At 45.6% G+C, this 22942-nt stretch overlaps 1 protein-coding gene across 46 annotated transcripts in view; it reads left to right on the top strand.

The window, feature by feature from the left end:
- EIF4G3 (eukaryotic translation initiation factor 4 gamma 3) overlaps window positions 1-22942 on the top strand; it is a 408790-nt gene that overhangs the window by 322144 nt on the left and 63704 nt on the right. For all 46 annotated transcript variants that reach the window (XM_065574796.1, XM_065574797.1, XM_065574810.1 and 43 more), the window contains 5 exons: window positions 6914-7084; window positions 8632-8829; window positions 10743-10889; window positions 11274-11510; window positions 15384-15488. In XM_065574796.1, coding sequence (XP_065430868.1) covers window positions 6914-7084; window positions 8632-8829; window positions 10743-10889; window positions 11274-11510; window positions 15384-15488 — 858 coding nt within the window. The remainder of the gene's footprint in view (window positions 1-6913; window positions 7085-8631; window positions 8830-10742; window positions 10890-11273; window positions 11511-15383; window positions 15489-22942) is intronic.

The following is a 22942-nucleotide window of genomic DNA, read 5'->3' on the forward strand; positions in this document are numbered from 1 at the left end:
CGCTATGATCGTCGGCACCGATCAACGTCGAGACGTAGTTCTCGGCACCGCTACGGTCGACGCTCGACGTCGAGAGGCCGCTCCCGGTACCGGGCATACTCCAGGTCCTCGTCGAGGTCCAGATCCGACTCCCGGCACCGACGAGGTCATCGGCACCGGTCGCGGTCCCGGCACCGATCGCCGGCACCGCGTGGAGATAGATCATCTCCGGACCGGCACCGTGCGGCACCGCAGCCCACGGGAATCGTCTCGACGCTCTCGGCACCGCCATGGCCATCGAGATCGGTGTCTCGCTCCTCGGAGGACCTCTCGAGATCGGCATACCCCCCTCAGGGGCAAGCCGAGGAACAGGACTTGGGCCATTGGCAGAACATAACAGAGGACCATTCTCATGGCCCATCTCACTGGTCGTTTTGGACCCCGTGGGCGTACCATCAGGCGCAAGGGGCTCCAGTTGCTTCGACCTCTCGCTCCGGTCACTCTGCTAGAAGGGCCCCGGAGTCCACCATCTCTCGGCCTCCGCCAGGGGGCATGGAGGCTTCCGTGTCCGCACCACCTGACGCCCTGGACTCAAGCGCAGGTGATGCTCCGGCCCAGGAGCAGAGAGACCAGGACCCTCCCTTGGATCCTGTTCCACCGGAGGCATCTTCCTCTTCCTCTCCGGATGAGGCAGTGGCGGGCACATCGTGCACAGGTCCACCTCCAATAGATCTTCGGGCTCACCAGGATCTTCTGCGTAGGATGGCCCGTAATATGGACCTGCAGGCGGAGGAGATAGTGGAGGTGCACGACCCCATCGTGAATATCCTCGGAGCGGATGCCCCATCGAGGGTGGCGTTACCCCTGATCCGCACGATACAAGCCAATGTATCTACGATATGGCAGACTCCTGCCTCTATCCCACCCACAGCGAGAGGGGTGGAAAGGAAATACTTTGTCCCGTCTAAAGACTACGGGTACTTGTATACCCACCCCCAGCCGTGTTCACTGGTGGTGGCATCAGTGAACGCAAGGGAGCGCCACGGTCAGCAGGCCGCAGCGCCCAAATCAAAGGAGGCTAAGCGCCTCGATTTATTCGGCCGTAAAGTTTACTCAGCCGGAGGGCTGCAACTTAGAGCGGCTAACCAACAGGCGCTCTTGAGCCGCTATAGCTTTAACTCCTGGAACTCTATGGGGAAGTTCAAGGAGTTGGTTCCCCAAGAGTCCAGGGAGGAGTTTGGAGCCCTGGTAGAGGAGGGTAAGAAGGTGGCTCGGACCTCCTTACAGGCCTCCTTAGACATAGCGGACTCTGCTGCGAGAACCCTGGCCTCAGGTATCGCTATGCGGAGGATCTCCTGGCTCCAGGTTTCGGGTCTGCCTCAGGAACTGCAGCAAACCCTGCAGGATCTACCCTTCAAAGGACAAGGGTTGTTTTCAGAAAAGACGGACTCTCGCTTGCAGAGCCTCAAGGACTCCAGGACGATCATGCGTTCCCTGGGGATGCATGTTGTGGGCCCTCAGCGCAGGCCATTCAGACCGCAGCCTCAGCGCTTCTACCCCCCCCCCCCCGCCTCGTCAGAGACAGGACTCGGCCCGGAGGCGAGGGCGAGGTGGTAGACGAAGGTGGACCTGCCCTCAACCCGGTCAGAACCAGGGGCCACCTAGACCACCTTCAGGCCCCAGGCAGAACTTTTGAAGGTGCGGTCGAGGACGGCGCCCCAGTCATCCCCCAGGATCCAGCCCCCTCCTTTCGGGATCGCCTTTCCCATTTCCACCGTGCCTGGTCCCTTATAACTTCGGACCGTTGGGTCCTTCGCACGGTGGACAGGGGATATGCTATCCAGTTTTCTTCAATCCCCCCCTCCTCCCCCCCTTCCCCGTCCCTCTTCAGGGACCCTTCTCACGAGCAACTTCTTATACAGGAAGTTTCCACGCTCCTTGCTATGGGGGCCATAGAGGAGGTTCCAGTGGAGTTAAGGGGCAGGGGATTTTATTCCCGTTACTTCCTCATTCCCAAGTCCAAAGGAGGTCTGCGACCCATCTTGGACTTGCGCGGACTCAACAAATTCGTAGTAAAGTTGAAGTTCCGCATGGTCTCTTTGGGGACCATTATCCCTTCCCTCGATCCTGGAGACTGGTTCGCCGCCCTCGACATGAAAGATGCATACTTTCACATCGCAATTTACCCGCCTCATAGACGCTTCCTGCGGTTCGTGGTAAGCAAGGTGCACTACCAATTTGCAGTCCTTCCCTTCGGCCTATCCTCGGCCCCAAGGGTGTTCACGAAATGTATGGCTGTCGTGGCAGCGTACCTTCGTCGGCAAGGGATACAGGTGTTCCCGTACCTAGACGACTGGCTGGTACGCGGTCGCACCAAAGAGCAAGTTCGAGCTCACGTCCACATAATAGTGCACACATTCAACGAGTTGGGCATCCTACTCAACAAGGACAAATCCACTCTAGAACCTACCCAGAGAATAGAATTCATCGGCGCAGTTCTAGACTCCAGGCGTGCACAAGCCATCCTGCCAGACAACCGCTTTTGCACCATCACGAGCCTCATTCAAGGGCTCAAGGCCTTCCCAACTACCACGGTGAGGTCGTGCCTTACCCTGCTGGGTCACATGGCTTCCTGCACGTACGTAACCAGGCATGCCAGACTTCGGCTTCGCCCACTCCAGACCTGGGTGTCATCAATATACCGCCCACATCGGGACAGCCTGAACATGGTGGTCACGGTCCCGAACTCGGTCCTGACCTCCCTCACCTGGTGGCTAGATCACAGTGTGGTTTGCGAGGGGATGCCGTTTCACGCCCCACAACCCTCTCTGCACCTGGTCACAGATGCTTCATCTCTGGGTTGGGGCGCCCATCTCAACGAGCACCATACCCAGGGCCTGTGGACTGCACCCCAGCTAGCCCTGCACATCAATGTTCGGGAATTGATGGCGGTGCGCCTGGCGTGCCATGCATTTCTCAATCTCCTACGTGGCCGCTGTGTGTTAGTTCTCATCGACAACACCACGGCCATGTTTTACATCAACAAGCAAGGAGGAGCACGTTCGTCAATTCTATGCCAAGAGGCCATTCGCCTGTGGGACTTCTGCATCGCCCACTCAATCCATCTCACGGCATCGTTCCTCCCTGGAGTCCAGAACACTTTAGCGGACCGACTCAGCAGGTCCTTTCAGACACACGAGTGGTCTATCCGTCCGGACATCATACATTCCGTTTTCCAGAAGTGGGGGTTTCCCCAGATAGACCTGTTTGCATCTCGAGACAACAGGAAGTGCCACGTGTTCTGCTCCCTGCAAGGTCGAGCTCCGGGCTCCCTCTCGGATGCGTTTCTCCTTCCCTGGAAAGACCACCTGTTTTATGCCTTCCCTCCGTTTCCTCTCGTCCACAAGGTACTGCTCAAATTGCGCAGAGACCAGGCACAGGTGATTCTGATCGCCCCAGCGTGGCCGAGACAACATTGGTACACCACGCTGTTGGAGCTCTCAGTTCAGACACCGATCCCGCTTCCATTATGTCCGGATCTCATCTCTCAGGACCACGGCCGGCTGCGTCACCCCGACCTGCAATCACTCCACCTCACGGCGTGGCTGCTCCATGGTTCACCCAGGTAGAGCAGCAATGCTCACATTCTGTCCAACAGATTCTGCTGAGCAGTAGGAAGCCCTCAACACGGTCCTCGTACCTGGCCAAGTGGAAGCGGTTCTCCTGTTGGTGCAAACAACGAGCCACGCCCCCGTCACAGGCACCTATTCCTCTCATATTGGAATATCTCCTCTCCCTAAAACAGCAAGGGTTGGCGATATCTTCAATTAGAGTTCACCTGGCCGCTATATCGGCCTTTCACCCAGGAGAACTCGCGTCCTCGGTATTCTCTAACCCGATGGTCGTTAGATTCCTCAAGGGCTTAGACCGGATGTATCCACAACAACGTCAGCCCGTTCCGACGTGGGACCTCAACCTGGTTCTCTCCAAGCTCACAGGTCCTCCATTCGAGCCACTGGCCACCTGTTCACTTCTGTACCTATCCTGGAAGACAGCCTTCCTCGTAGCCATCACCTCAGCAAGGCGCGTTTCTGAACTCAGGGCGCTTACATCCGAGCCCCCTTACACAGTTTTCCATAAGGATAAAGTGCAGCTTCGCCCACATCCTGCCTTTCTCCCTAAGGTGGTTTCTCCATTTCATATCAACCAGGATATATTTCTCCCGGTCTTTCATCCTAAACCACATGCTACTCGCCAGGACCAACGTTTGCATTCTCTGGACGTGCGCAGGGCCCTGGTTTTCTATATTGACCGCACAAGGCACTTTAGAAAGACGACGCAACTCTTCGTTGCAGTGGCCGACCGAATGAAAGGCTCACCGGTCTCCTCACAACGCCTATCCTCCTGGATTACGTCTTACATCCGGACTTGCTATGACCTGGCAGGTGTCTCAGCACCGCACCTCACCGCTCACTCCACGAGGGCCCAAGCTTCCTCGACGGCTTTCCTGGCTCAAGTTCCGATCCAGGACATTTGTAGAGCAGCGGTTTGGTCATCAGTCCACACGTTTACAGCTCACTATGCACTAGTGCAGCAGTCCAGGGACGATGCTGCCTTCGGATCAGCGGTTTTACACACAGCAATGTCTCACTCCGACCCCACCACCTAAGTTGGGCTTGGGAGTCACCTAATGGAATGGATATGAGCAAGCACTCGAAGAAGAAAAGACGGTTACTCACCGTTGTAACTGTTGTTCTTCGAGATGTGTTGCTCATATCCATTCCAAACCCGCCCCCCGTCCCCACTGTCGGAGTAGCCGGCAAGAAGGAACTGAGGGGGCGCCGGGTCGGCTGGGGTATATATTCAGCGCCATGAAGGCGCCACTCTAGGGGGCTCCACAACTGACCCGCCGGTGTTGCTAGGGTAGAAAATCTTCCGACGATCGTGCACGCGGCGCGCACACACCTAATGGAATGGATATGAGCAACACATCTCGAAGAACAACAGTTACAACGGTGAGTAACCGTCTTTTCTATACCTCAGTTGGAAACTCCTTCCAAGGGAACAAAAATATGCAGTGGTGGAGAGAGAATGCCTCGCTGTAAAATGGGCCATGGAAACATTGCGCTACTACCTGCTCGGGCGCAGATTTGTCCTCGTGACCGACCATGCCCCTCTTCAATGGATGCAGCGGAACAAGGAGAAGAACACAAGGGTGACCAGATGGTTTTTATCCCTCCAACCTTTCCAGTTCCATGTGCAACACAGAGCAGGGAGCCGTCATGGCAACGCCGATGGCTTGTCACGTGTGCACTGTCTGGCGTCCCAAGCTGCCCAACCCCTTGGCGTTGAGCGGGGGGGAGGGATATGTGACAGACCCAGACCAGTGGGGTACAGGAGTCTGGTAGAGGGCAAATATACTGGTCACTGGATGAGTAGTTTTCCGTTCCCTGAGTGACCAGAGCAGGGGCTGCACTAGAGTAATCAGGAACCTGCTAGAACCAGTTAAGGCAGGCAGGCTAATTAGGACACCTGGAGCCAATTAAGAAGAAGCTTCTAGAATCAATTAAGGCAGGCTAATCAGGGCACCTGGGTTTTAAAAAGGAGCTCACTTCAGTTTGTGGTGGGAGTGTGAGGAGCTGGGAGCAAGAGGCGCAAGGAGCTGAGAGTGAGAGGGTGTGCTGCTGGAGGACTGAGGAGCACAAGCGTTATGAGACACCAGGAGGAAGGTCCTGTGGTGAGAATAAGGAAGGTGTTTGGAGGAAGCCATGGGGAAGTAGCCCAGGGAGTTGTAGCTGTCATGCAGCTGTTACAGGAGGCACTATAGACAGCTGCAGTCCACAGGGCCCTGGGCTGGAACCCGGAGTAGAGGGCGGGCCCGGGTTCCTCCCAAACCTCCCAATTGACCTGGACTGTGGGTTCTCCTAGAGGGGAAGGTCTCTGGGCTGTTCCCCAACCCACATGGTGAATCTCTGAGGCAAGAAAATCCGCCAATAAGCGCAAGACCCACCAAGTTAGAGGAGGAACTTTGTCACACAACACTCTTCCAAGATCTCACTTTCGTAGCTTGTATCACTTTGAATAAACCTATTATAAGACAAGACTCCTATGTTTCATCAAGGAATATGAGATGTAAAACAGCATGAAGGTATTTAAGAAGCCAACTCAAAGAGTTCCTACACAAGCATTCTGGTCTTGAGCAGTCCAGGCAAACAACGCACGTTACAATAAAGCTTAAACGTGTTCATCATAATAATTTTAAAAACAATACTAGGTGCCTATTTAATTTTAAAAACAGCAAAAAATAGCCACCTCCCTTTCCATTTCTTATAAGGAGTCTTGAAGTTTAAATCTCCTCAGTTTGATAGATGTGCTTGCTTTGATCCTCTTAGCTCTTGGAAGTCCAGGGGCTCCGGGCTGCTGACCCCGTGCTGCCTGGGGTCCCTAGGGATAGCACTGTCCACCATTAGGGAATTTTTTTCCAAGAACCCCCTGTAACATTTTATGAACCCCCAGGGGTTCACGAACCCCAGTTTGGGAACCACTGTCCTAAGACATGCTTTTATTGTGACCTCCTATCTTATAGTCTCTATTTTTCAAAACTTTCTGTTGGACACTGGGAATCAGTTCCACAGATCTTAAGCAGTGTGGTGGGATAGAAGAGGTTCTGACTGATAGGTAGCAGTCATCCTATTTCAGTTGTGATGATGGCTGACAGAGGGAAGAGTGTCTTCTGTTTGTCCCTTTAATCTGCATTGCATAGATTCCAAGCTGGGGTCTAGACCAGTTTATTGTCTGAGAGGAATTCATAAAAGTAGTAGGGTGAATTGTTGATTGATTGTATTGTCACCCACAGCTATTACTTGAGTACTGGTGTATGTATTGTGAGCAGTGAGTATTAAAGGGGATACAATAAGGTATTTTTTTGTCCTAGTTGTTGAATGTTGGACCAAGAAGATCACAGCCAAGCCAGAGGAGGGAGCCCAGGAAGATCATCACTGTATGTGTGAAAGAAGATGTACACCTGAAGAAAGCAGAAAATGCCTGGAAGCCAAGTCTGAAAAGAGACAGCCAGGCTGAGGACCCAGAAAATATAAAAACCCAGGTGAGAACAGTCTTAATACACTTTATGAACGCCAATGAATTTCTGGGGTGGTCTTACACACGGCTAATTGAATCCTCAATAGACACACTTCATTCTATTAACACTGGAAAAATTGTAGTTTCTTCTTGATACTCTTGTCCTTGCTGTTGTACTGGACAATAACCCTAGCAGCACTGAGGTCCAGTTTGAGTCACAGATCTGATCTTATTTTTTTTTTGTTTTTACTCTTATTCAGAGTCAAAATTGGGTCACTTGATATATAAAGAGAGTGAAGACAGGAAATACCAGACAACCTACTACGTCTCTACCAGGATTATTTTTATGCAGCTATTCTACTTGAATATTTCTGCCTTCACTTTAAAAACAAACAACCTCAAACTTTCAGTGTAACACAGAACTTCCTTTTCATCCCCTTGTAGAATGTATTTCTGTACTGAGCCTGAGCGGCACTAAGATTCTTTTATAGATTTCCCTCTTGCAAAGTCCTGCCCATGCCAACACTGCTATATCTCAAACTTTCTCTCTAGGTTTCTCTCCCTCTGCTCTTTCATGGGATAACCACTGAAGATGCAGATATTTGCTTGGTGGTATAATTTTTGATCTGAGACATGGGAGGATAAGCTGGAATATTTTTGAAGTACAGTGGAATTTTGTTCCAGTTGCCAAATATAAGCTTGTTGGCCAAATGAATATAAAATTATCTGTCTTAGAGTAAATATAGTAAAAGCTTGTTACCGCTATCGATGAAAAAAAAAAGCTTCAAGTTAAGTTTAACTATAGAACATAAATGACTGCTTCTAAAGTTATCCCAGATAAAAAAAAAATTCAAGTGCCCAAGTCCTATTTTCAAAAGTGACTTAGGCATTTAGGAGCCTGTGTCACTAAAAGTCAATGAGACTTTGGTTCCTAACTGCCTACATTACTTTTGAATCACATAGGCACTTTAGAAAGGGTTGCCCCCTTCCTCTATTGCTGTTAATCTATAGATGAGTTAGTATTAAAGGTGAACTGAAACGCTTTTTACGTTAGAAAACTGAGAGAAGTGCATTTTCCTGCACTTCCTGGTCCTTTAGGTGAAGTTATCAACTGTTACAGGAGAGACCCACAAAATCCATCTTGTGGGTAAGTGGCAGCAGAACTGACTTTCAAGTATTTTGTTATAAAATGTACAGTGGAGCCTGCCTCTACTGGAATGGGGATATAGTGAAATTCTGTTAATTGTCAAGTACAGTGAAAATCACTCATAGTTTCAAAGCACCACAGATTGCAATTCAAATAATAGTAAACCTCTCTTTGTGAGTAATAATTAATGCAATTTTAACACGGAGTAGATAGGACTGTACTTAAGGACTTGTCTGGGGGTTTCACTGTATGTATTACTGATCAGTTCTGGATATACATTCTGTTAGTGACTTGGCATCTGAAAAACTCCTTTTAAAAGCTTTTTGGTTCACCTTTAAAATGCATACCAGTTCATTATTCAGATCACCTCCTATAATCTTGCTGTGTTTGTGCTCTGCACTTACTGTTTTTACTGACATGTTTAGGAGCTGTTCCGCAAGGTACGAAGTATCTTAAACAAATTGACACCACAGATGTTCAATCAGCTAATGAAGCAAGTAACAGACCTGACTGTAGACACAGAAGAGAGGCTGAAAGGAGTCATTGACCTGGTCTTTGAGAAAGCCATCGATGAGCCCAGCTTCTCTGTGGCTTATGCAAATATGTGTAGATGTCTTGTAACGGTAAGAGTGGCAAAAGTCAAACAGAAGTTTCCTGTGGGTAAGTTCTCCCCTTGCTGCACATCATTCCCATGGACTAAAATGGGAATAATGTAAACACATCCAGGGCAGAATTATACCCCTTAGTATTTGTTATTGAACTTCTTAGTGTATCTGAGAAAATCCTATATTACAAAATTGTGTTTACATGTATACATTGGCCACACACGCACCCAGAAAACCCAGAGTGAAATTGACTAGGAGTGATGCTAAAATGGTGTCTAGATTTGTAGCTACGGGTTGCTGAGCACCTTTGAAAATTTTGTGATTAAATTGCAGTTCAGCCCTAAAGGTACCTCCATAAAAACAGGATTCCAGATTCAAGTTGTGTCACTGATTTCCAGAGCAAATGTGTTCAGTTTGCAAGTAGAAAGCTGAGGCAATTCCTAAATTCCAGCCCCACAAACTGACCCTGGGCTCTGACAATCAATCCACTCTCTTTGTCTTGAGTCTCATTATCACTGATGGTTTTGTATTCTCAACTGTGTTCTCAGTTACACTTATAGTGGCTTTTTGCAGTGTTTATGATATATTATGTAAAAGCATATTTACACACCTTTTTAAAGCTGGTTATTTATTTGATAGAGAGAAGGCTTTGATGTGTATTATGTAAATCTGTATCGAGGCACATTTTAAACTAATAAATAGGTATCCTGACTCATTACTGCAGTGACTCTCATGAAAACAGATACACGGGTCATCAATGTGATACTTCATAAGCACTCCAGTAGTGATTCAGTAGCAGAATGGTGCAAATGCCATCTTGAAATGGACATGCAGATTAAAGAACTATTATTGATCTATGATAGAATGTAATGCCTTTTTGGAATTGACGTCATCAAATCCAGAGTTCATTCCAGGCTACAGGCTTGTGCCCTGGCCATACAATTCCAATTCTACATAAAACTTGAGTGATTTTTATCCTAATGGTGCACCATGACAAACAATACAGTCAAGGATTGCTGGCCATGCTATTGGCAGTAAAAGTGAGATTTTCCTTATGTTAAGCATCAGTCACACTACTAGTGTCAGTCATTAGACCTGTTACAGCGTCTAACACAATAGGTACTTTAAAAATGCAAAAAGGAAAAATGGAGATTGAGGGTGGAGAAAAGAGGGGTAGAAGTAGAGAAGAGGAGGGAAAACAGAGAAGGAGAGGTAGTGATGGAGAAAACTAATCCTACCAGAAATAGCACCTCTTGTCACTCAGAGACAAGAAGCACTGCCTCCAGAAAAGCCATTTCAGGCATCAGAAAGTTTCAGGCAAGATAGGGGAGGGTCGAATCACCAAACTTAAGGTAAGAAACATTTACCCGTAAAATTTGGGGAATGACCCTTTTTTTTCCAAGTGTTGTTCCCTGTTTTTATCATTGGTGGAGCACTGCCCCAGAGTGGCACATTTCTGAAATGAACCCTAAAAATCATGGACCTGATAAGATTTAGCTACAGTGTGCGTACTGTTACATAGGCGATACATACAGACTGCTCTGTGAATGTTTATTAACAATAATATATATTGTTGTGGCATAGCTCTGGAATCTGAAATACAAATTTTTATTATGCATTTTAAAATGTTCTTATTTTAAAAAATCATGAATCTTAAACAGGATTCTTTGTAGGGAAACCATAATCTACTTCTAAGCTAAGATGTTGTCAGACAAGGTTTAGTATGGAGAAAATTTTCATATCTGAATTCTGAAACTCATAAAAATATGGTTGTTTAATGAAAAGATGCTTAACTGTAGTAGCCTTTCAAGCTCTTCTATTACTGTTTATAAAATATGTAATAAAATGTAACTGATAGTGATTAGATCAGATCCTTTGTATGGCAAGGTTTAACCGTGCTTTTCCCTGTGTTTTTCTTCCATTGGATACAGCTGAAAGTACCTATGGCAGATAAGCCTGGGAGCACAGTAAATTTCCGCAAGTTGCTACTGAATCGTTGCCAGAAGGAATTTGAAAAAGACAAAGCCGATGATGATGTCTTTGAGAAGAAGCAAAAAGAGCTCGAAGCTGCTACCACTGTGAGTTTCTTAATAAAATCTCAGTGATCTTTGATAGTCCAGTCATAGAATCCTAGACGATCAGGGTTGGAAGGGACCTCAGGAGGTCGTCTAGTCCAACCCCCTGCTCAACGCAGGACCAACCTCAACTAAATCATCCCAGCCAAGGCAATCTTGAAGGACTGCTATGAATGCTTTGGAAAATTTTGATTTCTTGTGTTGCTGTGGTTGGGTTTAATAACAAAAGCTGTTTGCATTAACTGAAGCCCTTGTGATTATATGTTTCTTAGTTTGGGGAGTAAGAGGGTGGGGATGTGAACAGCAGTAACTCTAGCTTTTCAGAAGCGTGTGCTACAGTGTGGTTTCCATGTGCATGCTTTTAGAATTCCCCTTTCTGTTCTACAGCCAGAGGAGAAGACACGGCTTCATGAGGAGCTGGAAGAGGCCAAGGACAAGGCTCGACGGAGATCCATCGGAAATATCAAATTCATTGGTGAACTCTTCAAACTGAAAATGCTGACAGAGGCCATCATGCATGACTGTGTGGTGAAGCTGCTTAAGAACCACGATGAAGAGTCCCTGGAGTGCCTTTGCCGCCTCCTCACCACCATCGGCAAGGACTTGGACTTTGAGAAAGCAAAGGTAAAGAAGAGACTGAGTGACAGTGGCTGAACAGGGATGCAAAAGTGGGGGCTCAGTGCTTTCAGTTGCCGTTGTTTTCTCTAGGAATTTCTGTCATGTTCTATGAAATCAGATGCTAAGAATGTTTCATCCCCACCCTGTCTCATTGCCTTCCCACCCCTTTCCAAAATTTTATGTACAGTTGGCTACATTAAGCACTAGCTGAAATATTTTAATTCCTTTTGCTGTTTAGCTGTTTCCAAGTAATTCACCCAGCTACACAACCTAAAAAGTATTTGACATACATAATATCTTCCTTTTACACATGAAATCTTAATCTGTCAACCGCAGTCCCCAAATCCTTAAAATGTATTCCAGTTTCTTTGCTCTTTGGGGATTGTGTTACATCTGGAAAAACATCATCAAATGAATTGTTCATGGTAACATCTGCAAGGCACATTGACTGATCTAAACTTCCTCATTATCAAAGCAATCACAGGCTGAGACAAGTCTTCTGATTGTATTGTTTTCTCTGAAAATTCACCTTGTGTTATGTTGTGTTGTGATCACAAGCTGTATTGTGATGAGGCAGATGTTTCACGCTGCACTGCTGCATTTTCCTTCCCCTATTTTTCCAGTAGATGTAAGTGTAATTTACTGCATTACACATTAGATTAACTCAATCCCATTGGCATTAGCCATCTGCTTCTATTTCACACAAGCCAGGCAAGGGATGAAGACGTATTCAGATTTGCCTGCCAGAACTCAATCAGACACAACTCTGGAAACTGAGCTAATTGTTTTCAGCCGCTCTTAGAAGGGAGTTTCCGTGCAGTTTGGTGGATTGCAGGGATCACAATGGAAACCAATCCTAATCCATACAGTGATCCCTCAGTGGATTGCTGTTTATCTGGGGGACTGTGTGCTGAGCCTAGCGACTTGCTAGGCAAAGCTGAGAGCTTCTTAACAAGGCTTTGAGCTCTTAGCCCTTTATCACCCATTAAGCCTTAACCAGGGTCGGGGCTACTCAGGAAGCCCCGGGCTTTAAAAGGCCTGCTCCTAAGTGACCAAAGGAGCTAGTGAACAGGAGTGGATAACGGGAGTTTTGAGAGGGAGGAGTGTGAGGGGGACTAGATACACTTAACATTCTTTAAAGTTAAAGCCAAAAATACCCCAATAAAAAACAAAAGAACAACAAAGGAATGAGCTTCAGGAGGAGGTTAGTGAAACAGAAATTAAAAGGTACAACAGTGAGGCCACTGGATGATCAAGATGCTGAAGGACATAAAGCTATTGCGGAGAAACTAAATCAATTTTTCCTCAGCCATGAATTCATCCTCAGCCGTGAAGTCCGATGCAATGAATTCATTTAATTTCTCCGCAATGGCTTTATCGCCTTTGAGTGCTCCATTAGCATCTCGATCATCCAGTGGCCCCACTGGTTGTTTAGCAGGCTTCCTGCTTCAGGTGTACTTAAAAAAAATTGCTATTACTTTTTGAGTCTTTGGCTAGCTGATCTTCAAATTCTTTTTTGGCCTTCCTAATGATATTTTTAGACTTCATTTGCCAGAGTGTAAGTTCCTTTCTATTTTCCTCACTTTTTAAAGGATGCCTTTTTGCCTCTCACTGCTTCTTTTACTTTGTTGTTTAGCCACGGTGGCACTTTTTTGGTTCTCTTACTATGTTTTTTAATTTGGGGTATACATTTAAGTTGAGCCTCTATTATGGTGTCTTTAAAAAGTTTCCATACAGCTTGCAGGGATTTCACTTTTGGCGCCGTACCTTTTAATTTCTGTTTCACTAACCTCCTCATTTTTGCGTAGTCCCCCTTTCTGAAATTAAATGCTACAGTGTTGGGCTGCTGTGCTGTTTTCCCTGGCACAGGGATGTTAAATTTAATTATATTATGGTCACTATTACCAAGCAGTCCAGCTATATTCACCTCTTGGATCAGATCCTGTGCTCCACTTAAGCCTAAATCAAGAATCGCCTCTCCTCTTGTGGGTTCCAGGATTAGCTACTCCAAGAAGCAGTCATTTAAGGTGTCAAGAAACTTTATCTCTGCATCCTGTCCTGAGGTGACATGTACCCAATCAATATGGGGATAGTTGAAATCCCCCATTATTATTACTGAGTTTTTAATTTTAATAGCCTCTCTAAACTCCCTGAGCATTTCACAGTCACTATCACCATCGTGATCAGGTGGTCAGTAATATATCCCTACTGCTATATTCTTATCAGAAGAAGAAAGTACAATTACTTACCGTACAGTAACTGTGGCTCTTTGAGATGTTGTAGTCAGTGTGGATCCCATGACTCACCCTTCATCCCCGCTTTTCAGAGTCCTCAGCTAAATGGGCTTTGAATTGCAAAGGAACTGAGGGAGGGCCATGACCCCTCTATGGGAATACAAGGAGGCATAGGATATATGTGCGGTCCCGGCAGACAGCTATTAAAAGAAATCTGGTCTCATGCACATGGAATCCACATTGACTACAACATCTTGAACAACCTCAATTACTATAGGGTAAGTAACAGTACTTTCCCTCAATTCCTCCCCATCTCAACATCTACACACTAGTTGCATCATCCAAGGCTTCAATCCTGCACTATTGACATCGGTAAGAGTTCTGCCACTAAGGGTATGACTACACTGCAATTGGAGGTGTGATTGTAGCACATGTAGACATACCCGAGCTAGCTTTAACCTTGCTAGCTTGGGTACCATCAGCAGTGAAGTTGCAGCAGTACGGGCTAGCCACCCAAGTACAAGTCTACCAGTGACCCTTGTAATGTATTCAGGTGACTAGCCTGTGCTGCGGTGGCTTCACTGCTATTGATACCCAAGCCAGCTATGGTAAAGCTAGCTTATGTCTGTCTACATGTGCTGCAATCACACCTCTGATTTTAGTGTAGACAGACCCTCACTTCCTAGGAGCAGGATCGGGCTCGAAGGCTGTACTTATTGTATTGCATTTTCTGTTCTCATTGCTTATTTATGTTAATGCTCTTTCTGCCAAATTCATTAACTTCATTAGAATTACAACACCAGGGTTGAATTTCACCCCTTGTGTTCCCCCCCATAACGGGGGGAACATTTCATTAAGTATTTTCATTGTAGCTGAAATGCTAGCAATAGTTACAATTAAAGTTGCTGGAGAATTTCCCGTTTAAGTATCTGTTTTCCATCACTCATCACTTTCTGAAACTTTCACCTTTAAGGATGAAATTTTCCAGGATTGACCCATGCCCAAGAGTTAATTTTTTTTAGAAAGTCTGAAGGAAAAGTGTTCCGCTGGTTTTGAATGAGAGGAATGAATTTAACTTTTTGGTTATTAAAAAAAAAAAATCTTGCAACTTCTTTTTTTTATAACAGCTCTAGCTCCAAAATGGGTGGGGGTTGTATTTTTAGAGTTTGGCAAGCCCTTGATAAATAGAAGTGCCTTTCAGTGTCCTGGTGAAAATTGATTTTAGTGTGGCCAAATTTATAAGCCTTTGGGAAAAAAACACTTTTCTTGTCAGTAAATGATAGCACTATTTTTAATGATAACATAACTGACTGAAAGGATGTTGTGCATATGAATGTGGTAACTTATCTGTGTAGTCAAAGTATATTGAAAGGTTGTAGTGAATTAGGCAGGGATCCGTAGAATCCCAGCCTCATTCCCCAACCATCACGTAAACATTCTTTGGGCCATACACGCATAAGTCCAGTACGTGCATGAAAGTGTGCATGACCTGATGCACATTTTCACACAGAGCAAATCTAGATCCCTGAATCAATCATACAGTGTATTGCGGCAATGATCAGTAGACGACTCTAGGACAAAATTGATTGCCCAGGTAAAGATGTTCTTCTGAGAGCTGATGATGGCATTTGTGTCTTTTTTATAGCCCCGTATGGACCAGTATTTTAATCAAATGGAGAAGATTGTGAAAGAGAGAAAAACGTCCTCCAGGATTCGTTTCATGCTTCAGGATGTAATAGACCTAAGGCTGGTATGTACCCACTGAAGTAAGTAAAAGAGCACGGTCATTGGCACTACTGTAATGGAATATCCCTCAAATGAGAGTAATAATTGATTACAGTAGTAGTAATGGTGAAAGGAAAATCTGTACCCTTTTTGCTCATCCCAGATATCTGGTCATTTGAAAGGTAAGAAGCACTCCTCCTTCCCCCTTCCCTGGCCTCACTTTATTGAGGGCTAAGAGATTAGTGTTTGGTGGACAGATTAATTGCTTCACATGTTTAGGACACTAAGGTCCTGTCTACACTGCAAATACGGACATGTTTTTGTAACGAGTTTTTGATACACTCATCCAACCTGATTACAACAAACACAGCTCAGCTTTTGTCCAAAGTAGGTTTTGGGTTTTTTTATAAATAACATAAATTTGTAACACTTGTTGTGTGTCTATTCTTAGCGCTCTGCTTAACCATGGATGTATCTGTGCATTCTGGGTAGCTGTCTCAAAGTGCTGGAACTGGAGACAGAGTGCCCAGAGGACATGAGCACATAGCTACACCAGCAGCACTCTGGGGTGCTCTGAACACACAGAGGATTGAGATGACTAGCCAGTCTGGTTACACAAGGGTGTTCAGAAGCCCTCTATGCATCAGGAAAAAAAGTGTGCTCAGTTTGTTACAGGAAGTTACATGTCTCAGCCTGTACTGCTAGCAAGAATGATAATATGATTAGATACCATGATTACAGTATACCCTCGCTATAATGAACCTGTTGGGATCCAAGCCTATACAGGAGAGATGGGCTCCACCTAAACCAAAGTGGAACCAGACTGCTGGCACTAAACATTAAAAAGGTTGCAGAGCAGTTTTTAAACTAGGAGATGGGGGAAAGCCGACTGCTGCAGAGGAGCCTGTGGATCGGACAGAGACTTCTCTTAGAGGAGAGTCTATTGATAGAGATTCTCTAGTTTATAGTCAGGAACAGAGGATGGAAAGGCCAGATCAGATGAGAAACATTCACATAAAAAAGAATCTGACACATCAAAAAAGGGCAGACAAATAAACAGTGACAAGTTTTTAAAGTAGTTGTACACAAATGCTAGAAGTCTAAATAATAAGATGGGTGAACTAGAGTGCCTCGTGATAAAGGAGGATATTGATATAATAGGCATCACAGAAACCTGGTGGACTGAGGACAATCAATGGGACACAATCATTCCGGGGTACAAAATATATCGGAAGGACAGAACAGGTCCTGCGGTGGGGGGGGAGTGGCACTATATGTGAAAGAAAATGTAGAATCGAATGAAGTAAAAATCTTAAGTGAATCCACATGTTCCATAGAATCTCTATGGATAGTAATTTCATGCTCTAATAAGAATATAACATTAGGGATCTATTATCGACCACCTGACCAGGACAGTGATAGTGAGGATGAAATGCTAAAGGAAATTAGAGAAGCTATCAAAATTAAGAACTCAATAATACTGGGGGATTTCAATTATCCCCATATTGACTGGGAACATGTCACCTCAGGACGAAATGCTGAGACAAAATTTCTCGATACTTTAAATGACTGCTTCTTGGAGCAGCTGGTACGGGAACCCACAAGGGGAGAGGCAATTCTAGATTTAGTTATGAGTGGAGCGCAGGAGCTGGTCCAAGAGGTAATAATAACAGGACCGCTTGGAAATAGTGACCATAATATAATAACATTCAACATCCCTGTGGTGGGAAGAACATTTCAACAGCCCAACACTGTGGCATTTAATTTCAAAAAGGGGAACTATGCAAAAATGAGTTGGTTAGTTAAACAGAAATTAAAAGGTACAGTGACTAAAGTGAAATCTCTGCAAGCTGCATGGGCGCTTTTTAAAGACACCATAATAGAGGCCCAACTTCAATGTATACCCCAAATTAAGAAACACAGTAAAAAAAACTAAGCCACCGTGGCTTAACAACCATGTAAAAGAAGCAGTCAGAGATAATAAGTCTTCCTTTAAAAAGTGGAAGTCAAATCCTAGTGAGGTAAATAGAAAGGAGCATAAACGCTGCCAAATTAAGTGTAAAAATGTAATAAGAAAAGCCAAAGAGGAGTTTGAAGAACGGCTAGCCAAAAACTCAAAAGGTAATAACAAAATGTTTTTTAAGTACATCAGAAGCAGGAAGCCTGCTAAACAACCAGTGGGGCCCCTTTATGATAGAGATAGAAAACGAGCGCTTAAAGACGATAAAGTCATTGCGGAGAAACTAAACGAATTCTTTGCTTCGGTCTTCACGGCTGAGGATGTTAGGGAGATTCCCAAACCTGAGCTGGCTTTTGTAGGTGACAAATCTGAGGAACTGTCACAGATTGAAGTGTCACAAGAAGTAGTTTTGGAATTAATTGATAAACTTAACAGTAACAAGTCACCGGGACCAGATGGCCTTCACCCAAGAGTTCTCAAAGAACTCAAATGTGAAATTGCAGAACTATTAACTAGGGTTTGTAACCTGTCCTTTAAATCTGTTTCTGTACCCAACGACTAGAAGATAGCTAATGTAATGCTAATATTTAAAAAGGGCTCTAGAGGTGATCCCGGCAATTACAGACCAGTAAGTCTAACGTCGGTACCGGGCAAATTAGTCAAAACAATAGTAAAGAATAAAATTGTCAGACACATAGAAGAACATAAATTGTTGGGCAAAAATCAACATGGTTTCTGTAAAGGGAAATCATGTCTTACTAATCTATTACAGTTCTTTGATAGGGTCAACAAACATGTGGACAAGGGGAATCCAGTGGACATAGTGTACTTAGATTTCCAGAAAGCCTTTGACAAGGTCCCTCACCAAAGGCTCATACGTAAATTAAGTTGTCATGGGATAAAAGGGATTGAGAACTGGTTAAAAGACAGGGAACAAAGGGTAGGAATTAATGGTAAATTCTCAGAATGGAGAGGGATAACCAGTGGTCTTCCCCAAGGGTCAGTCTTAGGACCAATTCTATTCAACTTATTCATAAATGATCTGGAGAAAGAGGTAAAAAGTAAGGTGGCAAAGTTTGCAGATGATACTAAAGTGCTGAAGATAGTTAAGACCAAAGCAGACCGTGAAGAACTTCAAAAAGTTCTCACAAAACTAAGTGATTGGGCAACAAAATGGCAAATGAAATTTAATGTGGATAAATGTAAAGTAATGCACATTGGAAAAAATAACCCCGACTATACATACAATATGATGGGGGCTAATTTAGCGACAACAAATCAGGAAAAAGATCTTGGAGTCATCGTGGATAGTTCTCTGAAGATTACCACGCAGTGTGCAGAGGCGGTCAAAAAAGCAAACAGGATGTTAGGAATCATTAAAAAGGGGATAGAGAATAAGACAGAGAATATATTATTGCCCTTATATAAATCGATGGATACTGCGTACAGATGTGGTCCCCTCATCTCAAAAAAGATATACTGGCACTAGAAAAGGTTCAGAGCAGGGCAACTAAAATTATTAGGGGTTTGGAGAGGGTCCCATATGAGGAGAGATTAAAGAGGCTAGGACTTTTCAGCTTGGAAAAGAGGAGACTAAGGCGGGATATGATAGAGGTATATAAAATCATGAGTGATGTGGAGAAAGTAGATAAGGAAAAGTTATTTACTTATTCCCATAATACAAGAACTAGGGGTCACCAAATGAAATTAATAGGCAGCAGGTTTAAAACAAATAAAAGGAAGTTCTTCTTCACACAGCGCACGGTCAACTTCTGGATCTCCTTACCTGAGGAGGTTGTGAAGGCTAGGACTATAACAGGGTTTAAAAGAGAACTGGATAAATTCAGGGAGGTTAAGTCCATGAATGGCTATTAGCCACGATGGGTAAGGAATGGTGTCCCTAGCCTCTGTTTGTCAGAGGGTGGAGATGGATGGCAGGAGAGAGATCACTTGATCATTACCTGTTAGGTTCACTCCCTCTGGAACACCTGGCATTGGCCACTGTCGGTAGATAGGATACTGGGCTAGATGGACCTTTGGTCTGACCCAGTACGGCCGTTCTTATGTTCTTAAGCCTTTTGTTCATTGTAGCCAGGGGCTTGTTATCATAGAATATCAGAATTGGAAAGGACCTCAGGAGGTCATCTAGTCCAACCTGCTTCTCAAAGAAGGATCAATCCCCAGACAGATTTTTGCCCTAGATCCCTAAATGGCCCTCTCAAGGATTGAACTCACAACTCTGGGTTTAGCAGGCCAATGCTCAAGCCACTGAGCTATGCCTCCCTGACCTTAACAACCTCTAAAGAAGGAGATTCCACCACCTCCCTAGGTAATCCATTTCAGTGCTTCACCACCCTCCTAGTGAAAAAGTTTTTCCTAATATCCAACCTAAACCTCTCCCATTGCAATTTGAGACCATTACTCCTTATTCTGTCATCTGCTACCACTGAGAACAGTCTAGATTCATCCTGTTTGGAACCCCCTTTCAGGTAGTTGAAAGCAGCTATCAAATCCCCCCTCATTCTTCTCTTCTGCAGACTAAATCATCCCAGTTCCCTCAGCCTTTCCTCATAAATCATGTGCACCAGCCCTCTAATCATTTTTGTTGTCCTCCACTGGACTCTTTCCAATTTTTCCACATCCTTCTTGTAGTGTGAGGCCCAAAACTGGACACAGTACTCCAGATGAGGCTTCACCAATGCCAAATAGAGGGGAATGTTCACATCCCTCGATTTGCTGGCAATGCTCCTACTTATAGAACCCAAAAGGCCATTAGCCTTCTTGGCAACAAGGGCACACTGTTGACTCATATCCAGCTTCTCGTCCACTGTAACCCCTAGGACCTTTTCTGCAGAACTGCTGCCTAGCCACTCGGTCCCGAGTCTGTAGCAGTGCATGAGAGTTTTCCATCCTAAGTGCAGGACTCGGCACTTGTCCTTGTTGGTTTCTTTTGGCCCAATCCTCCAATTTGTCTAGGTCCCTCTGTATCCTATGCCTATCCTCCAGCATATCTACCACTCCTCCCAGTGTAGTGTCATCTGCAAACTTGCTGAGGGTACAATCCACATCATCCTCCAGATCATTAATAAAGATATTGAACAAAACCGGCCCCAGGACTGACCCTTGGGGCACTCCGCTTGATACCGGCTGGCAACTAGACATGGAGCCATTGATCACTACCTGTTGAGCTTGATGATCTAGCCAGCTTTCTATCCACTTTATAGTCCATTCATCCAGCCCATACTTCTTTAACTTGTTGGCAAGAATACTGTGGAAGATGGTATCAAAAGCTTTGCTAAAGTCAAGGAATAACACATCCACTGCTTTCCCCTCATCCACAGACCCAGTTATCTCATCATAGAAGGTAATTAGGTTAGTCAGGCATGACTTCCCCTTGTGAATCCGTGCTGATTGTTCCTGATCACTTTCCTCTCCTCTAAGTGCTTCAAAATTGATTCCTTCAGGATCTGCTCCATGATTTTTCCAGGGACTGAGGTGAGGCTGACGGGCCTGAAGTTCCCCGGATTCTTCTCCTTCCCTTTTTTAAAGATGGGCACCACATTAGCCTTTTTCCAGTCATCCGGGACCTCCCCAGATCACCATGAGTTTTCAAAGAGAATGGCCAATGGCTCTGCAGTCACATCCGCCAACTCCTTTAGCACCCTCGAATGTAGCGCATCCGGCCCCATGGAGTTGTGCTCATCCAGCTTTTCTAAATAGTTCTGAACCACTTCTTTCTTCACAGAGGGCTGGTCACCTCCTCCCTATACTGTGCTGCCCAGTGCAGTAGTCTGGGAGCTGATCTTGTTCATGAAGACAGAGGCAAAAAAAGCATTGAGTACATTAGCTTTTTCCACATCCTCTGTCACTAGGTTGCCTCCCCCATTCAGTAAGGGGCCCACACTTCCCTTGACTTTCTTCTTCACCTTCTTCTAACATACCCTGTAGAAACCCTTCTTGTTACTCTTAACATCCCTTGCTAGCTGCAACTCCAAGTGTGATTTGGCCTTCCTGATTTCACTCCTGCATTCCTGAGCAATATTTTTATACTCCTCCCTGGTCATTTGTCCAATCTTCCACTTCTTGTAAGCTTCTTTTTTGTGTTTAAGATCAACAAGGATTTCACTGTTAAGCCAAGCTGGTCGCCTGCCATATTTACTATTCTTTCTACACATCGGGATGGTTTGGTCCTGCAACCGCAATAAGGATTCTTTAAAATACAGCCAGCTCTCCTGGACTCCTTTCCCCCTCATGATATTCTCCCAGGGGATCCTGCCCATCAGTTCCCTGAGGGAGTCAAAGTCTGCTTTTCTGAAGTCCAGGGTCCTGCTCTCCTTTCTTTCTTGTATCAGGATCCTGAACTCGACCATCTCATGGTCACTGCCTCCCAGGTTCTCATCCACTTTTGCTTCCCCTACTAATTCTTCCCTGTTTGTGAGCAGCAGGTCAAGAAGAGCTCTGCCCCTAGTTGGTTCCTCCAGCACTTGCACCAGGAAATTGTCCCCTACACTTTCCAAAAACTTCCTGGATTGTCTGTGCACCGCTATATTGCTCTCCCAGCAGATATCAGGGTGATTGAAGTCCCCCGTGAGAAGCAGGGCCTGTGATCTAGTAACTTCTGTTAGTTGCCGGAAGAAAGCCTCATCCACCTCATCCCCCTGGTCTGGTGGTCTATAGCAGACTCCCACCACGACATCACCCTTGTTGCTAGGGTGACAAGATAGCAAGTGTGAAAAATCAGGATGGGGTGGGGCGTAATAGGCGTGCATAAAAAAAAAGAAGCCCCAAATATCAGGACTGTCCCTATAAAATCGGGACATCTGGTCACCCTGCTTGTTGCTCACACTTCTAAACTTAATCTAGAGACTCTCAGGTTTTTCTGCAGTTTCATACTGAAGCTCTGAGCAGTCATACTGCTCTCCTACATACAATGTAACTCCCCCACCTTTCCTGTCCTCCCTGAACAGTTTATAGCGAAAGGACAATAAAAAAAAATGTGCAGAGGGACTGGGACTTGGTCTGTCTGGGGCTTCAGGCTGTCTGCCCTGCATGGCTGGGGCTCCGAGCTGTCAGCCATGCACGGCTGGGCTCGGGGATGTCAGCCGTGCATGGCAGTGGGGTTGGGTCTCCAGGCTGTCAGCCCTGCACAGTAATGGTGTTGGGGCTCCGGGCTGTCAAGCCTTGCACGGGGCGGGCCTTTGGGCTGTCAGCCCTGCATGGTGGGTTTGGGGCTCCAGGCTTCAACCCTGCGCACTGGGGCTCCGGCTTCAGCCCTTGGCAGGGGGAGGTGGGATAGGGGCCTACTCCTTAGTTTCTGCCCTTGGTCTCAACGTATGATGCGGGATAAAAATTGTTGGTTTTTTTTTTTTTTTTACAATAGAGTACTTACTGTAGTTGGGATCCAGGGACCAGGTTTGTTATACCCAAAGGTTCATAATAAGGAAGGGTCTTATAGGGGTTTTTACTTATTAACCATATTGCGTGTGGATACAAATTACCTTTAGAGCCGGCCATATCAA

The sequence above is a fragment of the Chrysemys picta genome, chromosome 21 (genome assembly GCF_011386835.1).
Source record: "Chrysemys picta bellii isolate R12L10 chromosome 21, ASM1138683v2, whole genome shotgun sequence".
NCBI classification, from domain to species: domain Eukaryota; kingdom Metazoa; phylum Chordata; order Testudines; family Emydidae; genus Chrysemys; species Chrysemys picta.